The sequence below is a fragment of the Condylostylus longicornis genome, unplaced genomic scaffold (assembly GCF_029603195.1).
Source record: "Condylostylus longicornis isolate FDR11 unplaced genomic scaffold, ASM2960319v2 ptg000022l, whole genome shotgun sequence".
NCBI lineage: Eukaryota > Metazoa > Arthropoda > Insecta > Diptera > Dolichopodidae > Condylostylus > Condylostylus longicornis.
Window position 1 is genome coordinate 575,841 of NW_026577991.1, and position 26,424 is coordinate 602,264.

The 26,424-nt window shown below is 22.5% G+C and overlaps 1 protein-coding gene across 7 annotated transcripts in view; it reads right to left on the reverse strand.

The window, feature by feature from the left end:
* Positions 1 to 980: 980 nt before the first annotated feature.
* The window catches only part of LOC129606973 (potassium voltage-gated channel protein Shab), a 202,648-nt gene continuing 177,204 nt past the window's right edge, over positions 981 to 26,424 (reverse strand). For 4 of the 7 annotated variants that reach the window (XM_055517632.1, XM_055517635.1, XM_055517634.1 and 1 more), the window contains exons 7-15: positions 23,192 to 23,403; positions 22,184 to 22,411; positions 21,236 to 21,262; positions 14,901 to 15,017; positions 2,518 to 3,637; positions 2,212 to 2,405; positions 1,371 to 1,788; positions 1,155 to 1,287; positions 981 to 1,099 (exon numbers count right to left, since the gene is read on the reverse strand). In XM_055517632.1, coding sequence (XP_055373607.1) covers positions 1,166 to 1,287; positions 1,371 to 1,788; positions 2,212 to 2,405; positions 2,518 to 3,637; positions 14,901 to 15,017; positions 21,236 to 21,262; positions 22,184 to 22,411; positions 23,192 to 23,403 — 2,438 coding nt within the window. In that variant the 3' untranslated portion in view covers positions 981 to 1,099; positions 1,155 to 1,165. The remainder of the gene's footprint in view (positions 1,100 to 1,154; positions 1,288 to 1,370; positions 1,789 to 2,211; positions 2,406 to 2,517; positions 3,638 to 14,900; positions 15,018 to 21,235; positions 21,263 to 22,183; positions 22,412 to 23,191; positions 23,404 to 26,424) is intronic. The other 3 variants (XM_055517637.1, XM_055517636.1, XM_055517638.1) reach the window with 3 other exon arrangements.

Consider the following 26,424-nt stretch of genomic DNA (forward strand, 5'->3'; position numbering starts at 1 on the left):
CATTTTGGCTGTTATAAAAAAATTTTATCCATTTAAAAGGGTTTGTGCAGCAATATTTAGCAATGCACTTGGAATGGCAATGTGCTTACATGTTTATATATATACATGAATATTATTTATACACAAAATTAACATACTAAAAATGAATTATATATGTAATTATACAAACTTGAATTTACCTATTCTAGTTATATGTAATTACACTTACTATGTGTAATTACATATAACTAGAATACTATGTACACATAGTTGAAAGTATATAGTTTACCAAATAATCAATTAAATTGCCTATAGTATTGTCCAAATATTTTCGATCGACTTAGATATACATATATCATAAAAGATTTCAAAAACAGCTCAAAATTAAGCTGTGTACATACATAAAATTTTATTTAATTACATATATTATATACATATATTTTTAATATATGTATAGTTCACCGATAATAATTGAAATTTGATTTAACAAAATATGAAAACAACAAGAAAACCTCTTTGTATTATAAAGTAAAGTCTGCTAATAAATTACAATATTGTGCATATTTTATTTTATAAATAATTTGGTACAAGGTTTTTCTAAATGAAGATATTTAGCTTTTATGTATATCCAATAATTTATGAAAATTATTGGTTTACAATAAAAAAGTTAAAATTAATGCTTTATCGCAGTTAAAATAGTATTATACATAGTTTTCTTACAAATTATTTCATTACTTAAATAATTCATAACTTTATGAATGATTCAGTAATTGTCGTGAATTAATATTTGGAGATCGTTAATTATAAGCAACTAGATCAATTAATATGTTAACTAAATACATGTTACAATTTATATAAATTACATTATACAAATATTTTATATTACACTTGAATATATGCATATGTAAGTACATAAATTTTATGAAAAGTGAAAAATATGATCTCGATGCGCTGATTTTTTTTCTTTTTTGATTGACTTCATATATTCGATTATTTGTAGAAATTCGTTTTAGTTATTAAAAATTCAGTTTAATACAAAAATTTCAAAACTTAAAAAAAACTTAAAGCTCAAAAATGTGTACGTCCATCACTGTTGTATCATTTAAAATATTTTCGCAGCCTAAAATTAAAGTAAACTATAAATACGTAATTGTATAACTATATAAATGAATTACTTCATTGAATGCTACGATACTCCGCCGGATTCTGATTTTTCATTTGAACTTCCACGTTGTAATAATGATCTATTTTCATCACTAGAACCTTCATCTCGTTCCCGAATATTCGTTATGAAGGTGGTTTCAGAATCTATAAATTAATTTATATTTTAAAGTAAAAATATTATTTTTTATTTATATTTCAATATTTAATTTCAATAAAATTATACATACCCAAACTACTGTCTCTATTTGTTGAATCATATCGGCTATCGCTTAGAAAGCGTTCAATTTGTGCGCCGGTCCTAACAAGTGGTGGAGGTTTTGTATGAGATATACCACCTCCACTGCTGCTACCACTACTACTTTGACGTCCAACAGATGCAGCTTGTTCTTGCTCAGGATATCGAGGTATTTGAAATTTCTTTATACCTGAAGTTGAAATTGTTGTTAATACAACACTTGGTGATGAAGTTGCAACTGAATTTATTGAAGTACTCATTATATTGGTTGAAGTTGGTTTTGATTGTAATGTAGCTGGACCAGAACGTTGTTGTATTAACGTTCGATGCCTTAGAGGTGGTGGGGAAACTGATTTGGCTAAAACTGAATGAGGTAATTTATTCGGTGAGTAATCGCTTCCGGATTCACCCTTTTGTAGAAAAAAAAGAAAAAGAAATATGAAGTTTTCAATATTAAATTTGATTCCGGTTTAAATCAAATTTTTAATTATATAATTTAAAATTTTAATTAAATATTACAATAAGTTTAATAAGCTTGGTAGTTTAATGTATTATTTTTAATATTGGTAAAGCGTGAAAATGAAATATTTATGTATTTACAAAAAATTTTCTTTGAATTTTATAAATTAAAAAAAAAACCACATTTAACAAAACATTAAGGTTTTAAATTTTTTATTTACAAATAAAATTAATAAACATAGCAATTTTCTATTTTTGATAATTTTAAAGTATATTTCAATTTATTTTCAGTACATTTATGCAAATACGAATATTGTTTTTAATTTTGAACCTAAAATCTTGTATACTTTTGGCACCCGAAATAGAAATATTACCATGACGGTTCCATTATCCGATATACCAGAACCAGACATATTATCAGACAGTAAACGTTCACTTTCTGGATCTGTGAACATTTTTCCAGTATCAGACTTATTTTTCAATATAGATTTTGAACGTCTTTGATGTTCTAAATTTGGTGAGGCGTCTATCGAATCAATAGATGAAGAATGCTTACTTTCAAGTTTAGCTGGAATAAAATTAAAAAAAAGGGATGTATGGTATATGTGTACAATATTAAGATTAATATTTTCGTCTAGAATTTTACTAGTTTTAAGAGAAATATTTTCTTATATGCATACCTTTACTTTTTGACCCAATATTTTGTATACCAAATAGATGTTGATTAATTAATTTAGTTGCTGAAGCTAAACTTCTCGATGGCATAAATGATGAACGACGTTTTTTACTTTCCCCTAAACTTTCTTGCGATTGTTTTGAATCCTCGAAACGTGTTCGTGGTTTTGCTGCACCTGACATCTGTTGAAATCTTGTTTTACGATGTTTTGGCACAGGTGTTATTTCATTTAGACTTACTCTACTACCACGTATTTCTTGGATATCGAAATCATCGTCTAAAAGTCCTGCTGTGCCACTGTAACAACCTGCATTATTAACACCACTTGCTAAATTTCTCAGTGCAGTATCACCAGATGCACTTTTTTTAACTTGTGATTTAATCATACTAGATGATGATGTTGGAATTTGTTGTTGGCCACTTTGAATAGTCTCTTTCTCCAAAGGATTTATATATAAATTATTCATATCTATGTCTAGAGCGCATGCTTCATCTCCTAAATCAGCGGTTAAGTCTCCTTGTGATAAAAATGGATGAGTTTGGCAACTTGCGTATGTATCAGAACTATCTATGCTAGCTAAATCACCATTATTATTATTTAAATTATTTATATTATTATTATTAATATTATTCAAATTGTTATTATTATTGTTTGCCGCATTTAATGATGATAAATTAAAATTAATTACATATGTTTGATTACTAACTGTAGAGCCGACACCAACATTATTATTATTTAATGCATTTGCATTATTTGCTAAATAATTTTGTTGTTGTTCTAGTGGTAATGAAACAATATTACTATTTGTACCATAATATGATGCCGATGTTGTCATTGTTGTTTGATTAACATTAGAAGATGTTATTGTACCAGCAAATGTATTTAATTGTTGTTGTTGAAATGATTGTTGTTGTGTTATTGCAACGGTTGTCGTCGTTGTTTGTCCAACAACATTTGTTGAAAATGTTTGTGGTGGTATAAGTGGAGGTAGTGCTAATAATCCTAAATTATTTGATTGTAATTGGGCATTTTTTATTGTACGCATTTCTAAGCAAACTGGCTTATGAAAATCTGATGTAGAGTAAGGCATTAAACCTTCTGGATCTATATACTCTTTAAAGTCCTGAAAAAATTGAAAGTTAAAATTTTATGTAAATAAAAATTAAAAAATCTGTGCAGACAGGTATTATTTTTTCATAATAAGTACATATTGTACTACTTATATAGTTTCTTTTTAGTATTTTATAACTGTATGGAAACACATATTTTAGTTTTCCCGAAAACCTACTGCAGGTTTTTTTTTGAACTAAGAAAAAAAGAGAAAATTTTCAAAGAATTGTTTAAATTGATGGTTATTTTCATATTTGGAAAATATTTATGATGAGAATATAAACTAATACAATGGAGGTGCCACTTTCGGGAGAGGCGGCTTACATACATATTAATGTATGTATGGAATTTATAATTTTCTTACTGTAAACGAATTTAAAATATTATTTCACATGAAAAAAATGGATAATAATTATTATTATTATGTTATTATTACTCTGTTATGCCATTGAGTAAATAATAATATATGTACACATATTTATCTAAGTAGCTATGAACATAATATAGGCATGTCATATTGACTCTTCTATCAATTATCATTGCCCTTAAAAATCCATTTTTAACCTTTTTAGTTAGGTAGGTAGGGGCAAGCGAAAAAAATTCTTGTCAGAAATAATCCTCTCATATTTTACATGTGAAACTTCTCTATAAGCATAATACATATTAAAGTTTACTTTACTATTATAACTGTAATATTGGTATTTTATTGAATTGTAAATCATCTGTTGCTATTTTATTAGAATTGCATTTTTGCCAACCCGGTTTAATATGTATGTATGTATGAAGTAAGTTACTCGAAAAATGCTCGAAAATTAATGGATAATGTTTAAATAAATATGAATTATAATGTATGTGTATGAGGACGTATGTAAGTATAAACTTATAAATCTTATCAATTAGAAATAAACAAAACGATTCAAATAGTATTATAATTTATGTATCGGGTTTATTGCAGCTTCATAAAGAAATAAAAAAGGCATATTAAACGAGAAATACAAAATTTTTAAAATTTATTTTTTATTTTTAATAAAAAAGAAATTATAATAATAATCAAAATAAAATAAAGAACTGTGCATTATTGTAATTTTTTTTAATTATTCCTTTGTTCTACCGTTTTACTCACCTGTTATAATTATAAAAAAAAGTTTTTGTTCTCTTTTTTGATTTTTATTTTAATGATTTCAGTTTTATTTATTTATTTATATGCAATATGAACATAATAAAAAAGTTTAAAAAATAAATTCTGATGGCAATATTCGCTTTTTATTATTCTTTTTTCATTTATTAATAATTTGGTTTTTTATATATTTAGTATATAGGTATTTATATTTTTTTTAATAGAATAATAACGCAAATAAAAGTTTGTATGTATGTATAAATATATAATAGGTATATATATTTAGGCATATGGATTAAAGTAACATAAAGTATATATGTATAATATAACAAATAAAACGTGCAATAATATTTTATACTACTTATTTTTTTCATTTTGTATTTTTTTTTCATATGCATGTAGGTACTCATATATTTGTATAAAATATGTATTTTATATACTTTTATTAAAATATCGATGTTTTTTTCGTTTACTTTGATAATAACATTTATTTTTCTCGATTTGTATTTAAATTAAAGCTGTCTTTTTTTTGATAAATTTTAATAACATTTTACAAATAATTTATTTAGCGTAGGTGTATTAAAAATATTAATGTGTATGTATATTTTTCTATACATATAATATAACAGTTTTAATGTTGCTACTGTCATATTATATAAAAGCATATTTCTTTTTTTGTTTTCATTATACAGTTTAATTTTTCACTTTATTTAAAATTTTAATAAGAGAATTTTAAATATTTTATCTTTTATTCATTTTTAATTGTTATATTTTAAGATAAACAAGTACAAAAACATTGTAGGAAAAAACCAAAAAAAAAAAATAAAAAAAATTGTCATGCACTTTCTAGATTTACTAAAACAATACAATAAAAACCATTTCATTTTTCATTGCAAAACAAAAAAAAGATAAATAACACCAATTTAAATTTTAAAATTTATGTTTTTGTTTTTAATTTAATTAATTTTTTGTTTATTTTATTTAATTGCTTCAAATTTTTTTTTTTTATTTTCTGTTTTAGTTTTTCATCAACTTATCAATTTTTTGTGTATGTAATATGTAAATAAATTTTTTTACTTTTTTAAATCTTTGTATATATGTATGTAAATACATTGCGAAACATTAATAATATGATTTTGATATTATGAATTTAATGTCTAAAAATTTTTTTAACTCTATATGGGTATAATGCGTTTGCTTTGGGTGACAAAATCAGGCACTATTGGCGCGAAGAGGAATACATTCACCACGACATCCTTCTCCATCCTTAAAAAAAAAGAAAATAAAATAAACCAAGAAAAAAAATAAAAATATAAGAAAAAACAAAATTTCGTTGTTTTTTTTAAAGTTTGAAAATCATTTCTAAATAAGTAAAAACGATAAATTTAATATACATTTAAAAAAAACTAAAAAAAAACAGTAAAACAAAACGAATTTAAATAAAAAATTAATATGAAAAAATTTTAATATTCTTAATTTCAGTAATGCGTAACATTTTCTACAAATTATAAAATTATCAAAAGTCAATTTTATTTTGACTAAATAATATTATTTTTTTATTCCTTAAAGGCAGTTACCCAGCCCAATCAAGCCCAATATACCGCATGAGTGTAACTGATGTAATTAATGAATTCCAACGCCAAATGACATTCACGTTTTAAATTATGCTGACCATCCACTATTCAACATATAACGTAGTAAGTTTTCAACACGTTGAATCGATAGTTGGCAAATTTATCAACCATTTGATGGTTGCAACTTGATTGGAAAAAATATTAAAAAATTTTAACATTTGTGAACGTATAAAAACTTTGTAGGTTGTATAAAACTACACTCTATAGTTTTCATCAACGTGCTTTTCAACTTTTTGAAAATGATTGACGAATTAAAAATTTTGGTTTCGAAATTTTAAATTTTCTATGTTATTGAAATCATTTTTAAAATGACAATTGCGAAAACTTTTTAATTGCAAATGATTGTCATTTGCAAAATCAAACGAATGACGTGTTTGACATGATCATCAACTCTTTGAAGTAATGAGAAACGGCAATAAATGCCAATTTTGTAGCTAATCTGAATTTTTCAAAAAACTTTTGCAGATTTCAATTTTTGATTCGGTAAAAACATGACGGTTTTTTTGTATTTTTTAAATCTGATAAATAATTTTAAATAAAATCTGATTTGTAATTTTAAATAAAATATCAATTTAAAATAACAAAATAGTATAAATAAAAACATATAACGATGTTATTTGAAACTTGTTTTAATAAATTAAATGAACGAAAGAAATATCTTGCGCTTGATACGTATTTTGTGTTAATATTTCAAAACTAACGGCGTTTAAGTCAATGAAAATGAGAAATTATAGAATTTTAAACGGTTAACTTTTACACAAACTTTTAGAAGAACTTTGGAATATTAATAAAAGTGAAAAAAATTTTATTTGAAAACAAGTTAGGAGCCTGTTACACATTAGATTTTGTGCATCTGATGTCTAGTTAAAGTTTGACTGCCAATAAAATCTAATAGAAACAAGAGAAAACCACTCGATTTTCAGATATTTAAAAACAATATGGTGCAAACAAAATTTTTAAAACAATTTTCAAAAGCAATCAGGTATAATTTATATCTAAATTATAATTAGGTATGCATTTTTGATTAGGGTGTTCAAATATTGAAGGCATAAAGACGCTTAGCAAGTGTGCCAAAATGAGTTACGTGTCTGCGCAATATTTTGTAATTTTCGGCTTTGACAATGCGTGAGTGCAATTTTGAACTTTAAAAAAGTAAAAAATTTTATATCCACATAAAATTATATTTAACAAATTTTTGACAATAAATGTTAGAACACGCGGTGTGTTCAATTCTGTAACCTTACGGGTATGTGTATTTACACATTCTACGCATCTATTTTAGTGGGTTCCAAATTTTTGTACAGGGCTGTTTGGGGAACCCGAAATATTCAAAAAAGGGAGTCATTTTCAAAAAAGTGGTACCAATTACTATATTTCATACAACAATAATTTATTAATATAAGAATATAAAAAAACTCAGAAAAACAAAACAAAAACCTTAAACAAAAATTAAAAACAAAAAAATAAATAAATTGACAATAAAAAATATCACAACAAAAACTTTAAAAAATATTTAAAATATTTTTTTAAAGAAACTTCATATACTGTATGCAGACATATGCGTTTACTTCAAAGTTTACGCTCTAGTTATAGTGATCAGAAAAATACAAACAGATTTTATCTGTTAACGTCGAAGCATTTTTACAAGTTTGGTTATTTGACACTTTAACTGACTAAAATACCAAAAAATTTGTGGCTTTTAAATTAGCAGAAAAATGTATATAGTATACCATTTTCTGCTACTTGAAATAATTATCAGAATTTTTGTTTGGGTTTTGACTGAGGAAAAAGCAAAATTGGAGCCAAATTGCAAAAGGAAGAGCCGAAGACAAAAATTTTCAAATCGAAGCTAAACGACAGCTCTGGCTCAATAGAAAAAAAGAATTTCAAGTTTTTTTTTTGGCTTGTATGAAGAAAGCAGAAATATTTTTCACAAAAAAACCAAATTGTCTTAAAATTTCCAAAAAAAAGAAAGTATTGAATTAACCTAAACTAAAAACGAATTAAGAAAAAGTTAAATTATTTTGTTTATTAAATTAAATCGCATTGTTTTTTGTATTTTTATTTTGCTTGTTTCAAAATTTTAAAAGCTAACGTTGAAACTAGAAAAAAGTGTAAATTTAAAAAAAAATCATTACCTTTGTAGTACGCAATATAGTGAGTTTATGTTTTGTTACGCAATACTGGTATTAAATAAATGTAAAAAATTATTGATAAGTATTAGGTATAAAATTAGGCGATTTTACAGGGATTTTCTACAAAAAAATAAATTTGAAGTTTGAAGCGTTTTATTTTTGCTTTTTGTGGTGTAAAAGGTAAAATTGTAATTTCTCTTTCTTTAAAAATATTTTCTAATATTAAATTTCAATTTATTGAAAATGTTGGCTTTATATATATGTATGTACATATAATATATCTGAAGTATGGGGAAAAAGGTGAGTAATGTGTAGAAATTAAAAATTGACTTTTTGAAGTAAAAAATTTTTTCAAATAATAAATTTTTACTCAACATATAAAATTCACAAGATTATGTATTTGTTTTAAATTTTTTACTTTCTCGTAAATTTTAATTCTAATTAGGTTTAATTTAAAATTTTTATTCAATAAATAATTTGTAAGTATTTTTTTTTTGAGAATTTCTATAAGATTTTGTCATACAATTCCTATAAGAAATTTCCTTTGTCGGAGGTTTACTTTTTCGAAATTTTATCAGATGTAGAAATGGATCAGAATAAACAAATTGTGCATTAAAAAAAATTAATTTGCAGAAAGTGTGCTTTAAAGATTGAAAGAAGGAAGATTTTTTAATATATTTTTAAATTGAATTGTGTTTTTTGGCATAATAAATGAATTAATAGTTGTTTTTGTTTGTTTTGTTTCAGGAGAGCGTTGAAAGTTTAAGTTAGGTAGCTAGTAACATTAATTTTGAACATATACATATATCCACTTACACACCAAAACTATAACATGAAACAATTTGATAAATGGACAAAACACAATTATTTCAGCAACGTTTCTATGAGAATATCTTACTATTACAAATTTTATAAAATCTCTACTAATCGAAGGTCAGCTTAACTTATTAAGCAGTTAAAATTTTGATTATTGAATAGTGTGAGCTATGAATTAAATGAATCCAGAGTAAATTTTTTATATATCTGTTTTACTTTGTGTTAGATATGAAATCCTTTACATAAAAAGAAAGATAATTTAATCTATTTTTTATATTTATTAAGTTTTTTAAAAAGAAAAAATCATTTTAAAGTTAAAATATTAACAAAATATGCATTAAGTAAAGTCATTTTCGCCAATAATCGAAGCCTAAGTCAGAACAAAAGTTTTCTCTTTTCGAACACTGAAATTTTACTTAAAAACTAATTGGAAATGACATTATATAAATAAGTGTCCAATATTTGTATTTTTAATTTGTAGATAAATAATAGATATTAATGATTAGAAAATCATGTGTTACAAAAATTTGTAATTTACTAATTTTATGAAAAGTATACTTGAATTTATAGATACATAAGTATGAAAGAATTTATATATTAGAATTCAGATATTAGATAAATATTACATATTATATGTGTATGAAATGGTATGAACAAGTAATTAAAAAAGGAAAGAAAAAGTCTAAAATTTTTAAAAAATAATATTTGCATACCTATTACGTTTAAAGAAAAATATTATTTGGTCACCTACTTATATATTTTAAATTTATGTTATAATTCATCCTATAAAGGAAAAGTGTTATATTGCTTATCTAAAAATTATAAATATTTTATAATTATGTTAATTTTAGGGGTAAACCTTATTGTTCTGTAATTTACACTATGATTTTTTCTATTTTAGCCGTAAATATTTTGAATATATGTATATATGTATACATACAAAATATAGCAGATTTAGAAAGATTCTATTTAAGTAATTTTTAAGTATCTAGGTAGATATGTAGTGAAATAAGTAAAAAATGTGTAAAGTGAATATACTATGTAATAAAAAAAATTTAAAGAATTGAATTTTAACTAATAAAATTTTTTTTCGATAATTCTAATTAAATTAACCAATATTGGCATAAATATTATACTATTGTAATACAAATAACTTTTTTTACATTCGATTTCGAATGACCCTTCCAAATAAATAAATTATTTAATTATTTAAATTATTGATTGTTCGGTGACTAATTACTTTACATTTTGAATCTTCCAATTATCTTTTAAGATCATATGAATTGAAGCTATTGAAAACTCTTGTTGAAAGTTTTCAAAATCAATATTTCATTGTTTCTAATAAGTTCAGAAACGATAGAAAGATAGTCGCTGACAACATTTAATATTATTAATATTCTACATATTTAAAAAATAAATAAAAGTCTAAAAAATAGGATTAGCAATTTACCATTAAGTTTTTTGGGTTTATTCATATTTTGTTTTTGGTTAATTTAATAAAGAACTATACCATTATTATGATTTTATACTAAAAATTAAGTACTTTATACTATGTATGTGACATTATTGAGCTATGAAAATTTTAATTTATAATTAATAAGGAAATATGAAAATTGAATATTTTAAGAAAATTTAATAAAAAGCCTTTGAACGATTTTTTTCGATTTTGTGTATTAAAGAATGAAAATATTTCTAATATAATATAGAAGCAGTATTAAATTTCTTAGCAAAAAAGATACTTTTATGAAAAAAACATTTTTTTTTTTTTGAAAATTCAAGTTGAACAATACATTAGTTTTTAAAATTTATATAATATACTGGTTAAAATTATCGTATGCTAGGTAATTTATTAAATCTTACCCTTAAATATTTTTAATTTTTTTTATAATGCATTCCATTTAAATTAACTTTTATTGCATATTTATTTTATTTGAATCGTTTTTTGAAAGTATAAATTCAATGAGATTTTTTTTAATGTTTTAATAATTATATGGTGCAGATTATAGTTTTGAAGTTTTTTGCATAATATATTTAAAATTTTTGTAGAAATATTATTGTAGAAAAAATTTGGACCCATATAAATAAAGTTATATTTTAATTTTTTTTTACTTTTTGTTTTGTCATAGCCATTTTATTTAACATTAAATTTTAATATTAACTTTTATATTTTAATCATTTTCGCGTTTGTTTTTCTAGTTCTCTTTCCAATTGCTTCAATTTTATAAAGTTCACTGGTGCTGGTGGTGGTGGTATGAGATCAACTAATTTATATTTTCGACCATCTATTTCAACAGAAATATCCTGAAATTATAATGAATATGGAAAATTGCTTTTTTTGTTGATATACAGATGTCTATATAATGTATGAATGCTTCTTTTCGTTTTTTTAAAGCCCTAAAATAACTGTTTAAATATATTTTATATTTATATAATGTATATGAAATAAATTAATACAAAACAACAAAAGAAAAAATTAAACAAACAAATGAGGCTGACAATAAAAATTTTAACTTTGATTACACTTTGAGTGTCTATTTAAAACAATATTGAATTGATTACTTCACTTTTTATTGTCAGATAAATTTATCGTTGTACATGAAGTACTGGAAAAAAAAAACAGAAATGAAAGGCGTGCTCTAAACCATTCCATTTCGAGGACATTATACACGTCATTTGAGTAGCTTTTTCAGAAAATGCTAGGATCAATAATCCATATATAACGTTTACCATTTAATGTGAAGTGTATAATGTACTAACCCTGAGCGAACCAAAAAATTTTAGTTTTTTTTTTTGAAAGTATTCGACACTAGAATTAATAGTGTTAAATAAATAACACCCATTTTTAATTTCCAAGTTGATCTTTTTTGTGTTGAAATATACTTCAAATTTGAAAAGCTTAAATTCAAATCCGAACATTTACGATTTAATGTGAAGTGCAACAGGTTGAATTACCTCCTAAAATTTAAAATTTCAAGAAAATTATTTACGTATAATGTCGCATCTACATTTGAAATATCACTATATTTTGCTTTTTGTTATTAATTTCAGCCTCATTAGTTTTATTGTTTATTTATAATTTATTAACCAATTATTATTATACATTTTGTTCAATCAATATTTTTTTATATCAATATTATGTATGTATATGTAATATATAAGTAGATGTGTGTTAAGGCATTTAGAATTCTTGGACACTTATAAATTACATAAAATTAAGTAAATTTTTAAACTATTTGATTTGGGTATATTATATATTAAATAAAATAATATATACACATTTAAATAAAAGTTACTGATGATATTTTTTTTTTCAAATTTAATTCAATTTGTTTTTTCTTGAATTTACGTATTCTATTTTCTATTGCAATGCGAATTTCAAATTTGTTTCTTCCAATTTATTACAAAAATGCAAATGAAACATATATAAAATGTTAACTGTACCATATCTAAAACAATCACTTTGAAATTTACACAATTATATTTTAATATACTCATGTTAACCTGATGATATAAAATTGTAAAATTTCTTATGTAATGTATTAAGATTTTAAACAACTATTTATTTTTTAAATATTTTTTTTAATTTTCTGTAATTGTTCCATACCCATGTTAATATTTAATTATTATTTATATTTATTAATTATTTTTACCTATGCATAATTATATGATGTATATATGACTTTCTATACACATTTTCTTTTTGTTTTAAAATTTATGTATTTCTAACATAAAATATTTTAATTTATATTGTTTTTTTATATAAATTTTTATATTGAAACAGAGTAACGACATAAATTATACACTAAGTCACATGTACATTAAAAATTAAAAAAAAAAACAAAAAAATCAATACATTAACAATATGAATGCATAATATTTATATACTATAAGTATATAACATATAAAACTTATGATAAATAATGGAACATGTAGATATTTATAACATAAATAATGATGATAAATGCTAATAAAGTACGTATATTTTATTATAAACATGCAATGAAAATATTTAACAAATATTGTAGATTTCAATATTATTCTGAGGTCAATTAATAATAAGTAAGTTATTTTTGTGCAACAATTAGGCTTGAGATTTAAAAATTAATTCATTCGATTGAATTTTTTTTTCTCTCGGAATTAATTATTTGTTTTTCTAGATTAATAAAGGTTAATTATATTGCATTATCGCAAATTTGAAATTTGAATTTTTTAATTATTTTATAGTTTTTTGATTACTTGTCCTTTTTGCAACACGAGGGGCTAACTGCTTTTATTAATTCCCTATAAGTTGAAAGCAAATTGAAGAATTTCGATTACAAAATATGTTTTTGATTTTTTTGTTCATATATTTTTATTTAAGTATTGCAAATTTTTACTTTCTATACCAGCTTTCATAATGTTGTAAAATAGTTATAAAAGTTAAATTTTAGAAGAGACCATATTTTAAAAGTTAATTGTCGTATTATGACTTAATTGAGAATATGTTTTAGTGAAACTTAAAAATTTTGTAAATAATAGCGTAAAATGTATATTATGTGCTATACTAATTTTAAGATAATTTCAATTTGAGGTAAATTTTTTTTTCCTTTTAAATTATAATAATTGAAATCTACGTTATTTACGTTAAAAAGTTCATTTAAACATTGTGCAATAATCAAAATAATAAAAAAAGATAATTTTAATTATGTAATTATATAAAATTTAAAAAACTTTTACAGATATACAATTAGCGCAAAAAAATTTATGATGCTTTTTAACATTTTTACAAATATTGCCACGTTAAATGTCTTTTTTTTAATACTGAAAGTAAAAGTTATAGATATTATAACTTATTTTTAATAAATTTTTTTTTAAATGGAATGGATTATGAATCCTTTTTAACTCTAAAATAATTTTTCTTTAATTTCTAATCATGTATTTAAATATGAGAATTTCTATATGGATTCTACATGAATTTATACAAGGAGTATAACGATAATATTTTGAGCAATTTATTTGAATATTTTACTAGTAATCTTATTATTTCAAAGTATACGATATTTTTTCTTCTTTAAAATTATTTATAATTTATGTGCCTTATCTATTTGTCTAGGGTTTTTTTTCAAATCATGGATTAATACTCAGTATTGTAAAAGAATTTTGTTTTTGTTAAAATATAAATTTAATGAAATTAGAAATGAAACATAATAAACAAAATGTATTACAACAACGTTATAATATTAATAGTTAAAATTTGTATATATATGTATATATAAAAAACATAACTAAAAAAAAATTGAAAACATAATGTGATATTCAGCAGTGCCAAATGCATTTTTTTACTAAATTAAATGTTTTTTTTCCAAAAAGGATAAAAAAACAAAAAATTTATTTAATTTGATGAGAATAAAATTTTATATTTTTGTAAATAATTAGAAATTATATGACTTACAGGAATTTTGTATTAAAATAAATCAAAAAAAAAAACAAAAAAAAAAACAAAAAATATAAAAAAGGAAAATTTACAAAAATTTCAAGAAGAAAAAATTAATAGGGAAAAAGCTTAAAAATTGACATTTTTATCATTGAATGTACCTTTGTTGAACAAAAACAACATTCAAACTCATTTGGTACATCAGAATCTCCTTTATCCTTTTTACCCTGATTTTGTATGTTTTCAATAGCGACCTGTCTTCGTAATTCAGCTACTTCCTATAAGATTTAAATCAGATAGCAAAAAAAAAAGGAAGAAAAACGAAAGGATAAAAAAATAAAGAAAAAATTTGAATAACATTTTAATTTTCCTTTAAAATAAACTTTAGTAAAATTTAATAAAATATTCTGTTCGTACGAATTAGCTTAACTACTACGACCATTTTGAACTGGGGCACTCGTATTTTTCTGTTTGTTTTGTAATGCACGTATGCTATTTTTCATTATATTTCGTACGTATACTTCTATATTTTCGAAAATTTAATCCAGAGTTTTACAAAATATATTTTTAAAAATATATTTTTAAAGTTTAGCAATATGTATTTTTCTCTCAAAATTACATATAAAATTAGTTAATTAAAGTTGTGATAAAAAAGATGCGCGAATTCTAATTATACTTTTAATCATACTTTGGAATTCGTTCTTTTGAAGATTCGAAATAACTAGTTTTTGGTAACTCGAAATTATTTACAAGTGTACTGATTCCTCGTATATAAACATTCTCATTAAACTTTCAAAAATTCGCTTGGAATGCTTCTCTCTCTATAATATAGGTCAATAAAGAGTTTGAAAACTTTCAAAGTTTCTCATCTAGCTTTGGTGTGATATTTTTTTAAATATTTGTAACATTTATTTGGATCATTGAAATTTGAACTGAAAAAAAAAGCAGGTATCCCAATTCATAATAGTAAGGGTAGAATAAACATTAATATGTAATTTTTAATCATATGGTCAGTTTTCCTCCGAACTTACTGCATCACTGCTTAGCAATTGATTTTCGTGTTTAGAACTAATTTGATATTGTTTATTTGTGACCAAATTTGCATAATTTTAAAAATTACTGTCTTTGGGTTACAGCACAAGATTCATTTCTTTTGAATTTACCTAAGAACTTACCATTTTTTGGAAAAAATTAAAGTAGCCAACAAGTTTTTAAAATTTTTTAAAATTTAGATTTTCAAAGAATATACTGTGTTCTTATGAATTAATATTATATTGGAAATGTAGTTGATTATAAGCAACTTAAGAAACAAAAAAATGTCTCATCCAAATAAATAATTTTTATAACTAAGATACCCTGAGTATTAAATAGTAATTATTCAATTGTACAGTCATACAGTATTACTGCAATTGTGATTCTGAATAATATAGTATTAAGTATAACAAAATAATTTTTGTATATTCGTATTTGAGATTTGCAAAATTCATTCGAGCTGTTCGGAGTACACTGACTTTACTATTTGTACTTTAATTACTTTTTTAAATGAACCGTTTATTTCAAAAGTGTGCATAGTATACAACAAATTGAACATGCTAGGTGGATTTATTTAATTTATAATTTAGCAATTGACAAAGGCTACATGTATATATTGAAATTAGAATAAATTCGACAATTTAAAAAAAAATAATTCAAAAATATTGAAAATTTTTTTTATCATTTGATTAAAAGATTAAAAGTATGTGTTCGAGTAAAACAAACTGACTTGTATTAAATATATCTTAGTATTGAATGAAATTTAATAATAATGATTGCATTAATATATTAAAATTTTGCTTAAATTAATTGAATAACAATTAATTGTAATAACTTTATTTTGCTAACTGAAAATTTAGAAAAATCCGTATCATTATATGTGCGATTGTGCAAATATATATCTGGTAACACTTTTAAAATAAATTGTTCAAGTATATATTATAATAGTTATGACAAAAGAATTTCCTTTTGTTATTAATTAGAATTTCGTAATTATAAAAATATGCAAGCAAATTTATAAAGAGCGTAGCGCAAATTTACATTAAATTTGTTAATGACATTATCATTTAAATATTATTTTTGCCATCGCAGAGAAGTTCATTAATTCCTTAACAACAAATCATAATTTTGAATATAGCATAAACTAAGATGAAAAAAAGAATAATGTAAAAATTATGAAATGTATAAAAAATAATTATGGATATTGAGGAAAATCGATAATCAAGTATTATTATTCCCCTCTATTATGTATATCGGTATCGGCCGATAAACGATAATTTATCGGCAAAATTTTGTGTTTGTATTACCAACATTGTTTATCGGTAAATTTTATCGGAGTCGGGAAAGCTTTTTTTCCCTGTATAGGAAACGTATTAGCTGGTATTATGAAAACGATAAATTGTCGGGTTTTCACCGATTTAAAAGCGGGTACAAATTTTTAGACGACAGATTTTTTTTTTGTAAAATCTTCATTTTATCAAGGAAACTGGTGTAATTAATTGCTTTTTTAAAATGTAAGCATTTTTTCTAAATTATTTTCTTTCAAAATGTTATTCATATATTTTATTTAGGAGTAAAATCGTAAGCAACAAAAAACAAATTGCGCGGTTAGTAGAAAAAATGGAAGAGGACTTAAACCTGGCAAGGAATGATAATCTGAAATTCTGGATAAACCTAAAAAATGTGTACATATTATATAAATAATAAAATAAAATAGGTACATAAACATACATTTTGTTGTCTAAATCCAATGGATTAGTTGAATCTCTTATATGTCGTCTTTGAATAGCTTGCGTTTCTTCACTTTCAAAATATAATGCACGTGACATTTTCCCGATATATGTATACTTTTATTTTACAAATTTAACAGAAAATAATTTTCTTACTACAACTTTTTAGCACATCAAAACCAAATTCAAAATAGTTTTAAAAATTTTTTGAAAATAACTTTTGAAAGAAAACAAATGTCATTAGAAAAAAAAACATTTTCTCCAATTTACAAAAACAAAAATTTGTATGAAAAAGCTTCTTTTAATCGGTTGAAATATTTTTATCGGTATCGGTTCATAATACAGAAGAAACCCAAAACCGATGAGAACTGCCGATAATATATCGGCCGATACCGATGTTCATAATAGAGGGGATTAATAGCGTAAAATGAGAGAATTTTGACAATCTAATATAATATCATGACTCTAAACTACAGTAATTCTTTTATAGCGAATAAGAATTCAACGATATTCAACAAAGTCGAAGAGCTTAAGAGAGAAGTCGGGCGAATAAAAGAATCTCAGCGAGCATCAAGTAACGGTAAAAGCCTATAGTGACTATGCTAGCCTATCTATGTAGAATTAATCGGTAGTCGGGAGGTATGCCGGTTGTCGCGAAAGGTTTTTCTCTGACACTGGATCAACTTTGAGAGTACCATTACAAAATAATTGTTTCGATAGTAATGACAAAAAAGCTCACCAAGCAGGAACTGGGGCTGGTATTTATTCAAGAACCGTGGATATACAAAGGACGAATCAGAAGATTGCCCATTAGAGATGCGCAGATAGTATATGACCGTGTGCAGGACCTACCTGGAATCTGCATTCTAGTAAGGATTACTATAATTTTGTTCTACTTTCAGAATTATTAACGAGGGACTTGACTACCGCCATATCTTATATTAACGCTAGGGGCAGAATTCTTGAGATAGTTCTGGTGCAGGCTTATTTGGCAGAAAATGTGGACGAAGTGTTACTTTAAGTGTCTTATGTTACTTTAAGTGTCACCATTAAAAGTACAGAGGCTGACAAGATGTTTACTAGAATTTTTGGTTAAAGAAAACTTAAACACATATAATGTAGGAAATTCTCCGACTTTTCTAACTGGGGTTAGAGAAGACGTACTAGACATCATATTCGGTAGCCCGAGTATACTAGAAACCTCGTGCGGAACTGGAAGATGTCTAAGATTTCCATGTTAGATCACAGAAACATCCGCTTTGAATCTTGAGTGATTGGGCTTTTTTCTTAAGAAATACCTTTTCGAATTAGAATCTACAATTCATAAAAACTTGATTTTAATTTTTTTAAGTTATTAATTTTATTTAAATTATTGTAAGTATAGTAGCAACGTAGGTAGGTAGGTTGACGCCGCCTTTAGAAGAATAGACACCTAGGAAGTATAGCAGCAATAATAAATATCTAATTTAACAAATTCTAACGAAGTGTTGGAATTCTCGTTAATATCATAAAACTAAATAAAATTAAATATAAGAGACACTATTATTTATGATTTATAACAGTTTAGCAAAAATTCAATCAAATCTTTAAACAAGTGCAGTTTATAAATGTACACAATACATTTTTGTACATATATATATATGTTACTGTTGCATATAAAATTAATTGTATAATATGCATTTCACTACAATTATCCTTTTTTTTTAAGTCAATACATCTATGCTTCCGTAAACTTCTAATCAATTAAAAAAGAAGAAAACAAAGAAATTTATTCTTTAAGAGTTTTTATGCGACAAAATAATAAATAATAATAGGAGGCACAGTCTCATCCGAATATTATATAGGTGTTAAGATATTAAGATTGAAGATTAAACTCATAATGGGAAAATTTAGACGTGAAAAGAAAATTCAAAATAATAAGAGTAAATATTTCGTATACATTTGCATGAATATACATATAACTCTTAACTGTTTCTTTATTTTTAGAAAAGAAGTATAAATATATATATAAGTATATATATATATTTATGTACACATATATATATATACTTATATATATATATGTGTACATCGAATATCTCATATTTATATATTATATGCAATTAAATGGATAATGAAATGGATGTTCTTTTGAAAAAAAATTTAATTCTTTTCATATCTTTAAGGTGATTTTGAGGACCCCAACATTATCACTAAAGTTTTATAAAAAATTTAATAAGTAGAAAAATCTGTTTTCAAAATTATAATACAATTGAGCATCTAAAAAACATGAAATAAAAATTAAACAAATATCTCACATAAATTTAGATTGGTTGTTTAATTTTATAGTGAATTCTATAATTACTGTTTTGAAATTTAATTAAAAAGTAAGTGCATCTGAATGCAAATCTTATAGAAATCTGATTTATTCAGCAGCAAAATTTGTATTGCTAATTCGATCAAATTGACGTTAGATCTTCATTTGTTTATTTATTTTAGATTTAAAAATCGATATTATTAATCATAAGCCCGATAAAATTTGGAAGAAATCTATTATAATTCACAATTTTTTTTTTTAGGTGATGTTATACAATATCCATTATTATTTTTTAAATGAAATGATGAAGTGGTGATCATGCTTTATAAAATTTGCATATGTATTAATAATAGATTTTAATCGAAAAAGCGTATTGTATATATATATCTATATATATATATATAGTTTAATAAAAAAAAATTTATTTTTTCATAACTCTAGTCATATTTTTTAGCAAAATTGAAGCAGATAAAATAAAATAAATAAACTAAATAGTCGATTTTACACATTTGAAAAATATAAAACGAAATTTTGAATTTAAATTGAAATTTTTTCAAAAATTCTTAGTTTTTATTTGTAAACCTTTTTCATTTAAAAAAAAAATTGCATTTATGTAATTAAAAAAAATAAAAAGAATGAGTTCCTAAATTTGTTATCGCTTTTTCCAAGTTTTAAATTGACTATGATTTAATTTTGATTCGTCTAATGTATTATGAATCATATCATTGTAAATATGTGCGACTTTGAAATTGTAGTAAAAAATTCATTTGTAATTATTTAAATTTCATTTTATTAATTTTTTTTAACCTTAAAAGCGTGTGATCTGTATTTAGCAAAAAATACATAGATCACGATAATTAAACTTTATTTAAACTTGTTTCTCAGAAAAAATAAAGGCAATAATAAATCTATGAACTTTAAAATTAAAAATAATATTTTTGTTTAGTATTTTCTTAATACATAATTATTTAAAAGTAATGAAAAATAATTTAAAAAAAAATTAATGCTCATATAATAATGTAAACGTTGAAAATTTAATACTATAAAATTGTGTAAAATTTAATGCATTTTAAAAATTTACATATCATATAAGTAAAGTTTTTAAATGTTGGTTTTGTATCATTAATATTTATTATAGTAGTATAAGAAAAAATGAAAATTCTTACAAAAATATTAAATTTTATGTATATTATACTTATATTATTCAATAAAATAATGGAAAAACAAAATATTAATTAGCAAACAAAAGAAAAAACCAAAGTTTCAATCGTTAGATAATTAAGAAAAATTTATAATTTATTTTTGTTTTTATTTTAATTATTAATAAAAAACATCGTATTAAAAATAGTAAAGAGTATATAAAATTAATAAAAAAAATTAAAAAAAAATATTTAAAAAAAAATTTCAAATAAATATAAAAGGAAAAAACTGAATATACCTCTTCGTCTATCCTTGTTTGTAAATTCTATAATTATTATTTGTAACAACCAAAGATTTAGAAATGTGGAAAAAAAAAGAAAAGAAAAATTATATGAATATTTAATATATTTTTTTTATTATTATGTTGTTGTATTATAAGCATTTGAATTTCGGTTTTGACCCTAAATCCTAAATTTCATTCAAAATAATTATATAATATATGCATAATTTGTAATATAATTTTTAGGTTAAAAATAATCATTTTTAATTTTTAATATAATATAAAATAGATCTGAGTCTGAACTCTTTTTTTAATTTAGTTACATATTATTTATTATATTAACATTGTATTAACATTACTCATAAATGGATAAATTTTGATAATTTAATTATTATTAAGACTTCTTTAATTATGTAGTTGGTTTAATTAATTTTGTAATAACGATTCATTTTGATAATATTTATTATTTAAAAAATTTTGTTTGAAATTAAAAATATCAAAAAAATAAATTAAATATTTGAGCATTTTAAAAAGCAAGAATGTTTAAAAAACATTGACTATAATTTATTAATAATTTGCACACAGTTTTATTTACACGAAATATTACATAACGGCATTTCCTACTTAAAATTTCACTTTTCTTTTGCAATTTTTTGTTCTTTTTTTTAAATTTTATTTAAAGCCGATTTCAAAATTATACTGTGTTCCATTTTTTATTTGCTTTAATTTAAAATATTTATAAAGCTTTGCTCATATTAAATTTACATACAAATTCACAATTAAACAAGTATATAAATATGTATATATTTTGCTTATACATATATACATATATATTTTTAAGCATAATTATTTATAAAAACATAAAAAAAACATCTTTGTAGATTTATTTATTTTTTTCAATTCTTTTTTCAAAATTGTAATAACACTTTTGCGTTTGATATTTAATTTTAACAACTTTTTACATACCTGGGGTGTTACCATCATTTGCGTTGGTAATTGGGACGGTACATTATCTGATTTGGTATCTTGATCAGTTAATGGTTGATTTTCTTCAATATTTTGTGATTCACTCCTATAAGATTCCATTTGCAAATTTTGCTGTTGTTGTAACAAAATTTGTTGTTGGATTTGATTTGAGTGTTGTACTTCTGGTGTATAAGGTGGTACCGATTCATTATCTGGTATTGAAATATTCTGTTCATAAAAATAATAATAATAGCATAATTAATATTTGTGAAGTTAAAACTTATAATTGTTTAGAAATCATTTAAACCTGTTAATGTAAAAGAAGAACTTTTAAAGAAGAATTTTTTGAATATAAATTTTTTATATAATACATATAATATATATTACAATATAAGATTATTATATATAAAATTATAATAGGAAAGAATTACTTATTCAAAATTAAAAATTCCGAAATTAATCATTAAAATCGTAATACTTCTTATTTAATTAATATTTTTGTTTAGAAAACTGGTATTGCAGTCAAAAAGTGAAAATTTAGAAGCCGAAATTGAAGAAATAAAGTTTATAAAGGATTCAACGTAAGCGTCAAAACAAGTTTAGAGAAATATAAAATTTGGGTTACAAAAGTAGGAAATCCAATTAGCCAGTCTGGAAAAACCAAATTTTGATTTTTATTATTTTATACTATCATTACACTAACTATGTTGCTGGAAATCATACTAATATATGATTGATTAAGAAATATTGCTTTAATTTCAAATAGGATTATTCGAAAATTAAATTTAAAATTATATCCTAAATACTTTATACCTTTTGATTCTAATTAACTTTATTTAATTTTTTTTTTGTTACAAATATCTGATATAGAAATTTTAAATCTTTTTAATTTTAGCGCAGCAGAAAATTCCAAAAAGTAATTATATGGAAACAATTTTAACTATTATTAAATCGAATATCAAATATATATTGTATTATATGATTATTTTATATAATCAAAATTTTTACCTGTGGCATATTTCCATTACGAATTGATGATATATGATCAAAATTTTTATAACATCCAGTACCAGTATTTGATGGATTACGATTTGATTCACCTTCATTACTATCACCATCAGCTTGTGACAGATTATGTCCTGTGGGTGGTCGCCGAATTGCGTGAATTAACCGATGCCAATTTAATAAGGATTTATTTCGAGTTTCGCGCTTTTCTTTTTCTTAATATTTAAATTTTGCAAGTTTTTTTTTGCGAATTTAGCATTGTAAAATTAGCATTTAATTGCATATTTTCAAATTATATATTATTCTCAAGCAAAATTATAATATTAATAATTAGCGCGTTTAAAAAGGGTATATTTTTTTTTTTTTTTTTTTGGAATTTGGATTTTTTTGTTGGTTTTAAATGTTTAAAAATTATTTTTTTTTTTTTTCAAAAATAAAATTAAATTACAAAAGTAAAATATAATAAAAATCAAGATAAACAAAAATCATAATAAGAGAAAATGTTTTTTTTTTTCATTTTCGAAGAATGATCATTAAAAATTTATTATTTGCCGATTTGTAGAGATGATATAGTCATTTAATGTAACATAATTTTTATTATTAATATAAATTTAGCAATTTTTTTTTTTACAAAATAATTTTGTGGATCACGATATTTTTTTTTATAATGTCACAATATTTTATAAAACCGTTTTTGGGATTGCAGTTGTGAGTTTTTGTTTTATTTTATTTTTTTTTTAAATTTTTAAATTTTTATTTATGTTTTCAAGTTGAATTGACAATATAAAGTTCGAACCAAAAATTAAAAAAAGGGTAAATAATTTTAAACTTAGTATGTATAAATAATTGAATCTCTTTTTTAACAAATAATTTTTTGTAAATAAGTAATTAATTGGAAAAAAATTTAAAATATTACAAGAAAAAATTATATATTTTCTGTGAATCTATTTTTACAAAAAGTAATACAAATATTTAAATATAAAAAATTTAATTTTTGCCCAAATTATTTATAAGTATTATGTATGTACACATGTATATAAGTTATTAGATTCACAGATAATTAAAGAAAAAAAAATTAAGAAATAAACGAAAATTAGAAAAATACTTGGGGGAATAATAATAAAATAAATACAAAGTCTTGATACAAATTAATGAAATAAAAAAAATAATTGGGAAAATTTCACACACCAAACAGAAAAATTTAAATTATGTATATAATATCTTTATATATTTATGTATGTATATTTAAATAATAATGCACTGGCATTTTTATTGTAAAAAATGGGTGTACTTGTCTTACTTAATTATTACTAAAATGTATATGTAACATTTTTGTTCGTTAATATTTTACGTAACATCAAATCAACATGTAAAATACACTTAAATTATCTATTTATATTATTTATGTACACAAAAAATTTTAGCATATATCTATATAATATAATTGATGGATTTAGAAAACTTTTAATAAAAAAAATAAATGGTAGTTTCCTTAACAACTTCTAACTACCATATTATTTTCTTTCGTCTATGTTGTAAAACATAATTTAAAATAAAACTTTATTACGATTTATACATTTATAATAAAATTCGCTTATATAATATTAAAATAATATTTATTTTTTTGCTTTTTACAATTTAACTTAGTTTGTTTCTTTCAAATTTTAATATTACTCACAACATCATAATATGTAGATACTAATATACAATATTTTCGAATGTATTAATTTAATATTAAAAAATTTGAGAGCGATGTTTAAGATTATATTTATGCTATAAATGTGGCATATCGAGGATTTATGCCGGGAAAATACAGTGTTGAGCAGAATTAGAATTTTAAAATCAATAGAAAAAAATTTAAGAATACTTGACTGGTCCATATTTTAGGTTCAAGTGTAAATGGTTTGTAAATAATATGAAAATTGTTTTTTATTTCAAATATCAAAGAATTAAAAGAATAAATTTAAATTTTGTTTTCTTTAATTACGAAATATTTCTAATTTTTTTTCTGCATTATTATGTATTGATAGTTTGTAATTCTATAGAGTATTTTACCTTATAAAACCTCGATATTTAAGTTTTATATATGTACAAAGTGGAAATTACGGAAAACTTATTGGTGTAAATATATATATATTTATATATACGTCTGATTTTGTATATTTATATATACTTTTTAAAAACGTGCGGTTTGAAGTTTCTTACTCGATCCTCCCTAATCTTGAAACTTGTATAATGGCAGATAATGTTTAAATCAAATAAGCTTCACCTTGTAAAATGTTACTTATTTAAAAGAATCTCTTTGAAATAAAACATCAAACTTTTAAAAAATAAGATAGTAAACTATAAATGAGGGCTGGCCTAGACTTATTCCTAGCGAGAGCCAAAAGTTAAAAATTCAAAATTTTGAAAGCTAAAAGAGCACAAATTTAAAATTTTCGCGTTTCTTTTGTTAAAAAATGTTTTAAATCTTTGAAACATCAATTTAGTAATTGATAAAGAGAAAAGTATTTTTTTTATATAAAAAAAAATGATTATTCTTTACTTGTTGACGTATGTGGGTACAGGTTTTGAATAAATCTGAATGTTTGCCGCATATTTGCTAATTTTTTAGGAATAAATTCTTAAATTAAGTTAATTAGTTGTGAACGGTGTTCGAATCAGTTTGGTACTCACTTTATCGAAGTTCAAAAGATAGGTCTGAATCAGAATAGGTCTTAATCATTTTCATAACTAAAAAGTTTTAAAAAAATTTCACTATGTATTGATCATGGTTGCGGACTTTATCCGTTTTGAACATTTATATGAGAAAGTCAACATTTTCATAATTAAAAAAAAAAGCAAAAATTAATAATACTTTTAATCTTGGAAATTGGTGAATTCCAAGCTTGAAGAGATCCGCATTCATAAGATAGAAAAGCCGCTTATATGCAATTTGAGCATTAACGCTATACTGAATAAACTATACAAAACTCATTCTGTTTTATTAATTTATACACTCATTTATGTTATTTATACTCGTTTATATACATTTATTTGGTATAACATTTATTAATATCAACTTGAAATATTTAAGGATTACATTTTTATAAATAAAATATATTTTACTTTTAATATTAAAATAAATATAAAATATAAGTATATATATATATATATATATATTGATATAGATATATATATATATATATATATATATCAATTATTGTGTTTTTTTTTATTTTGGTTTGTTTTAAATT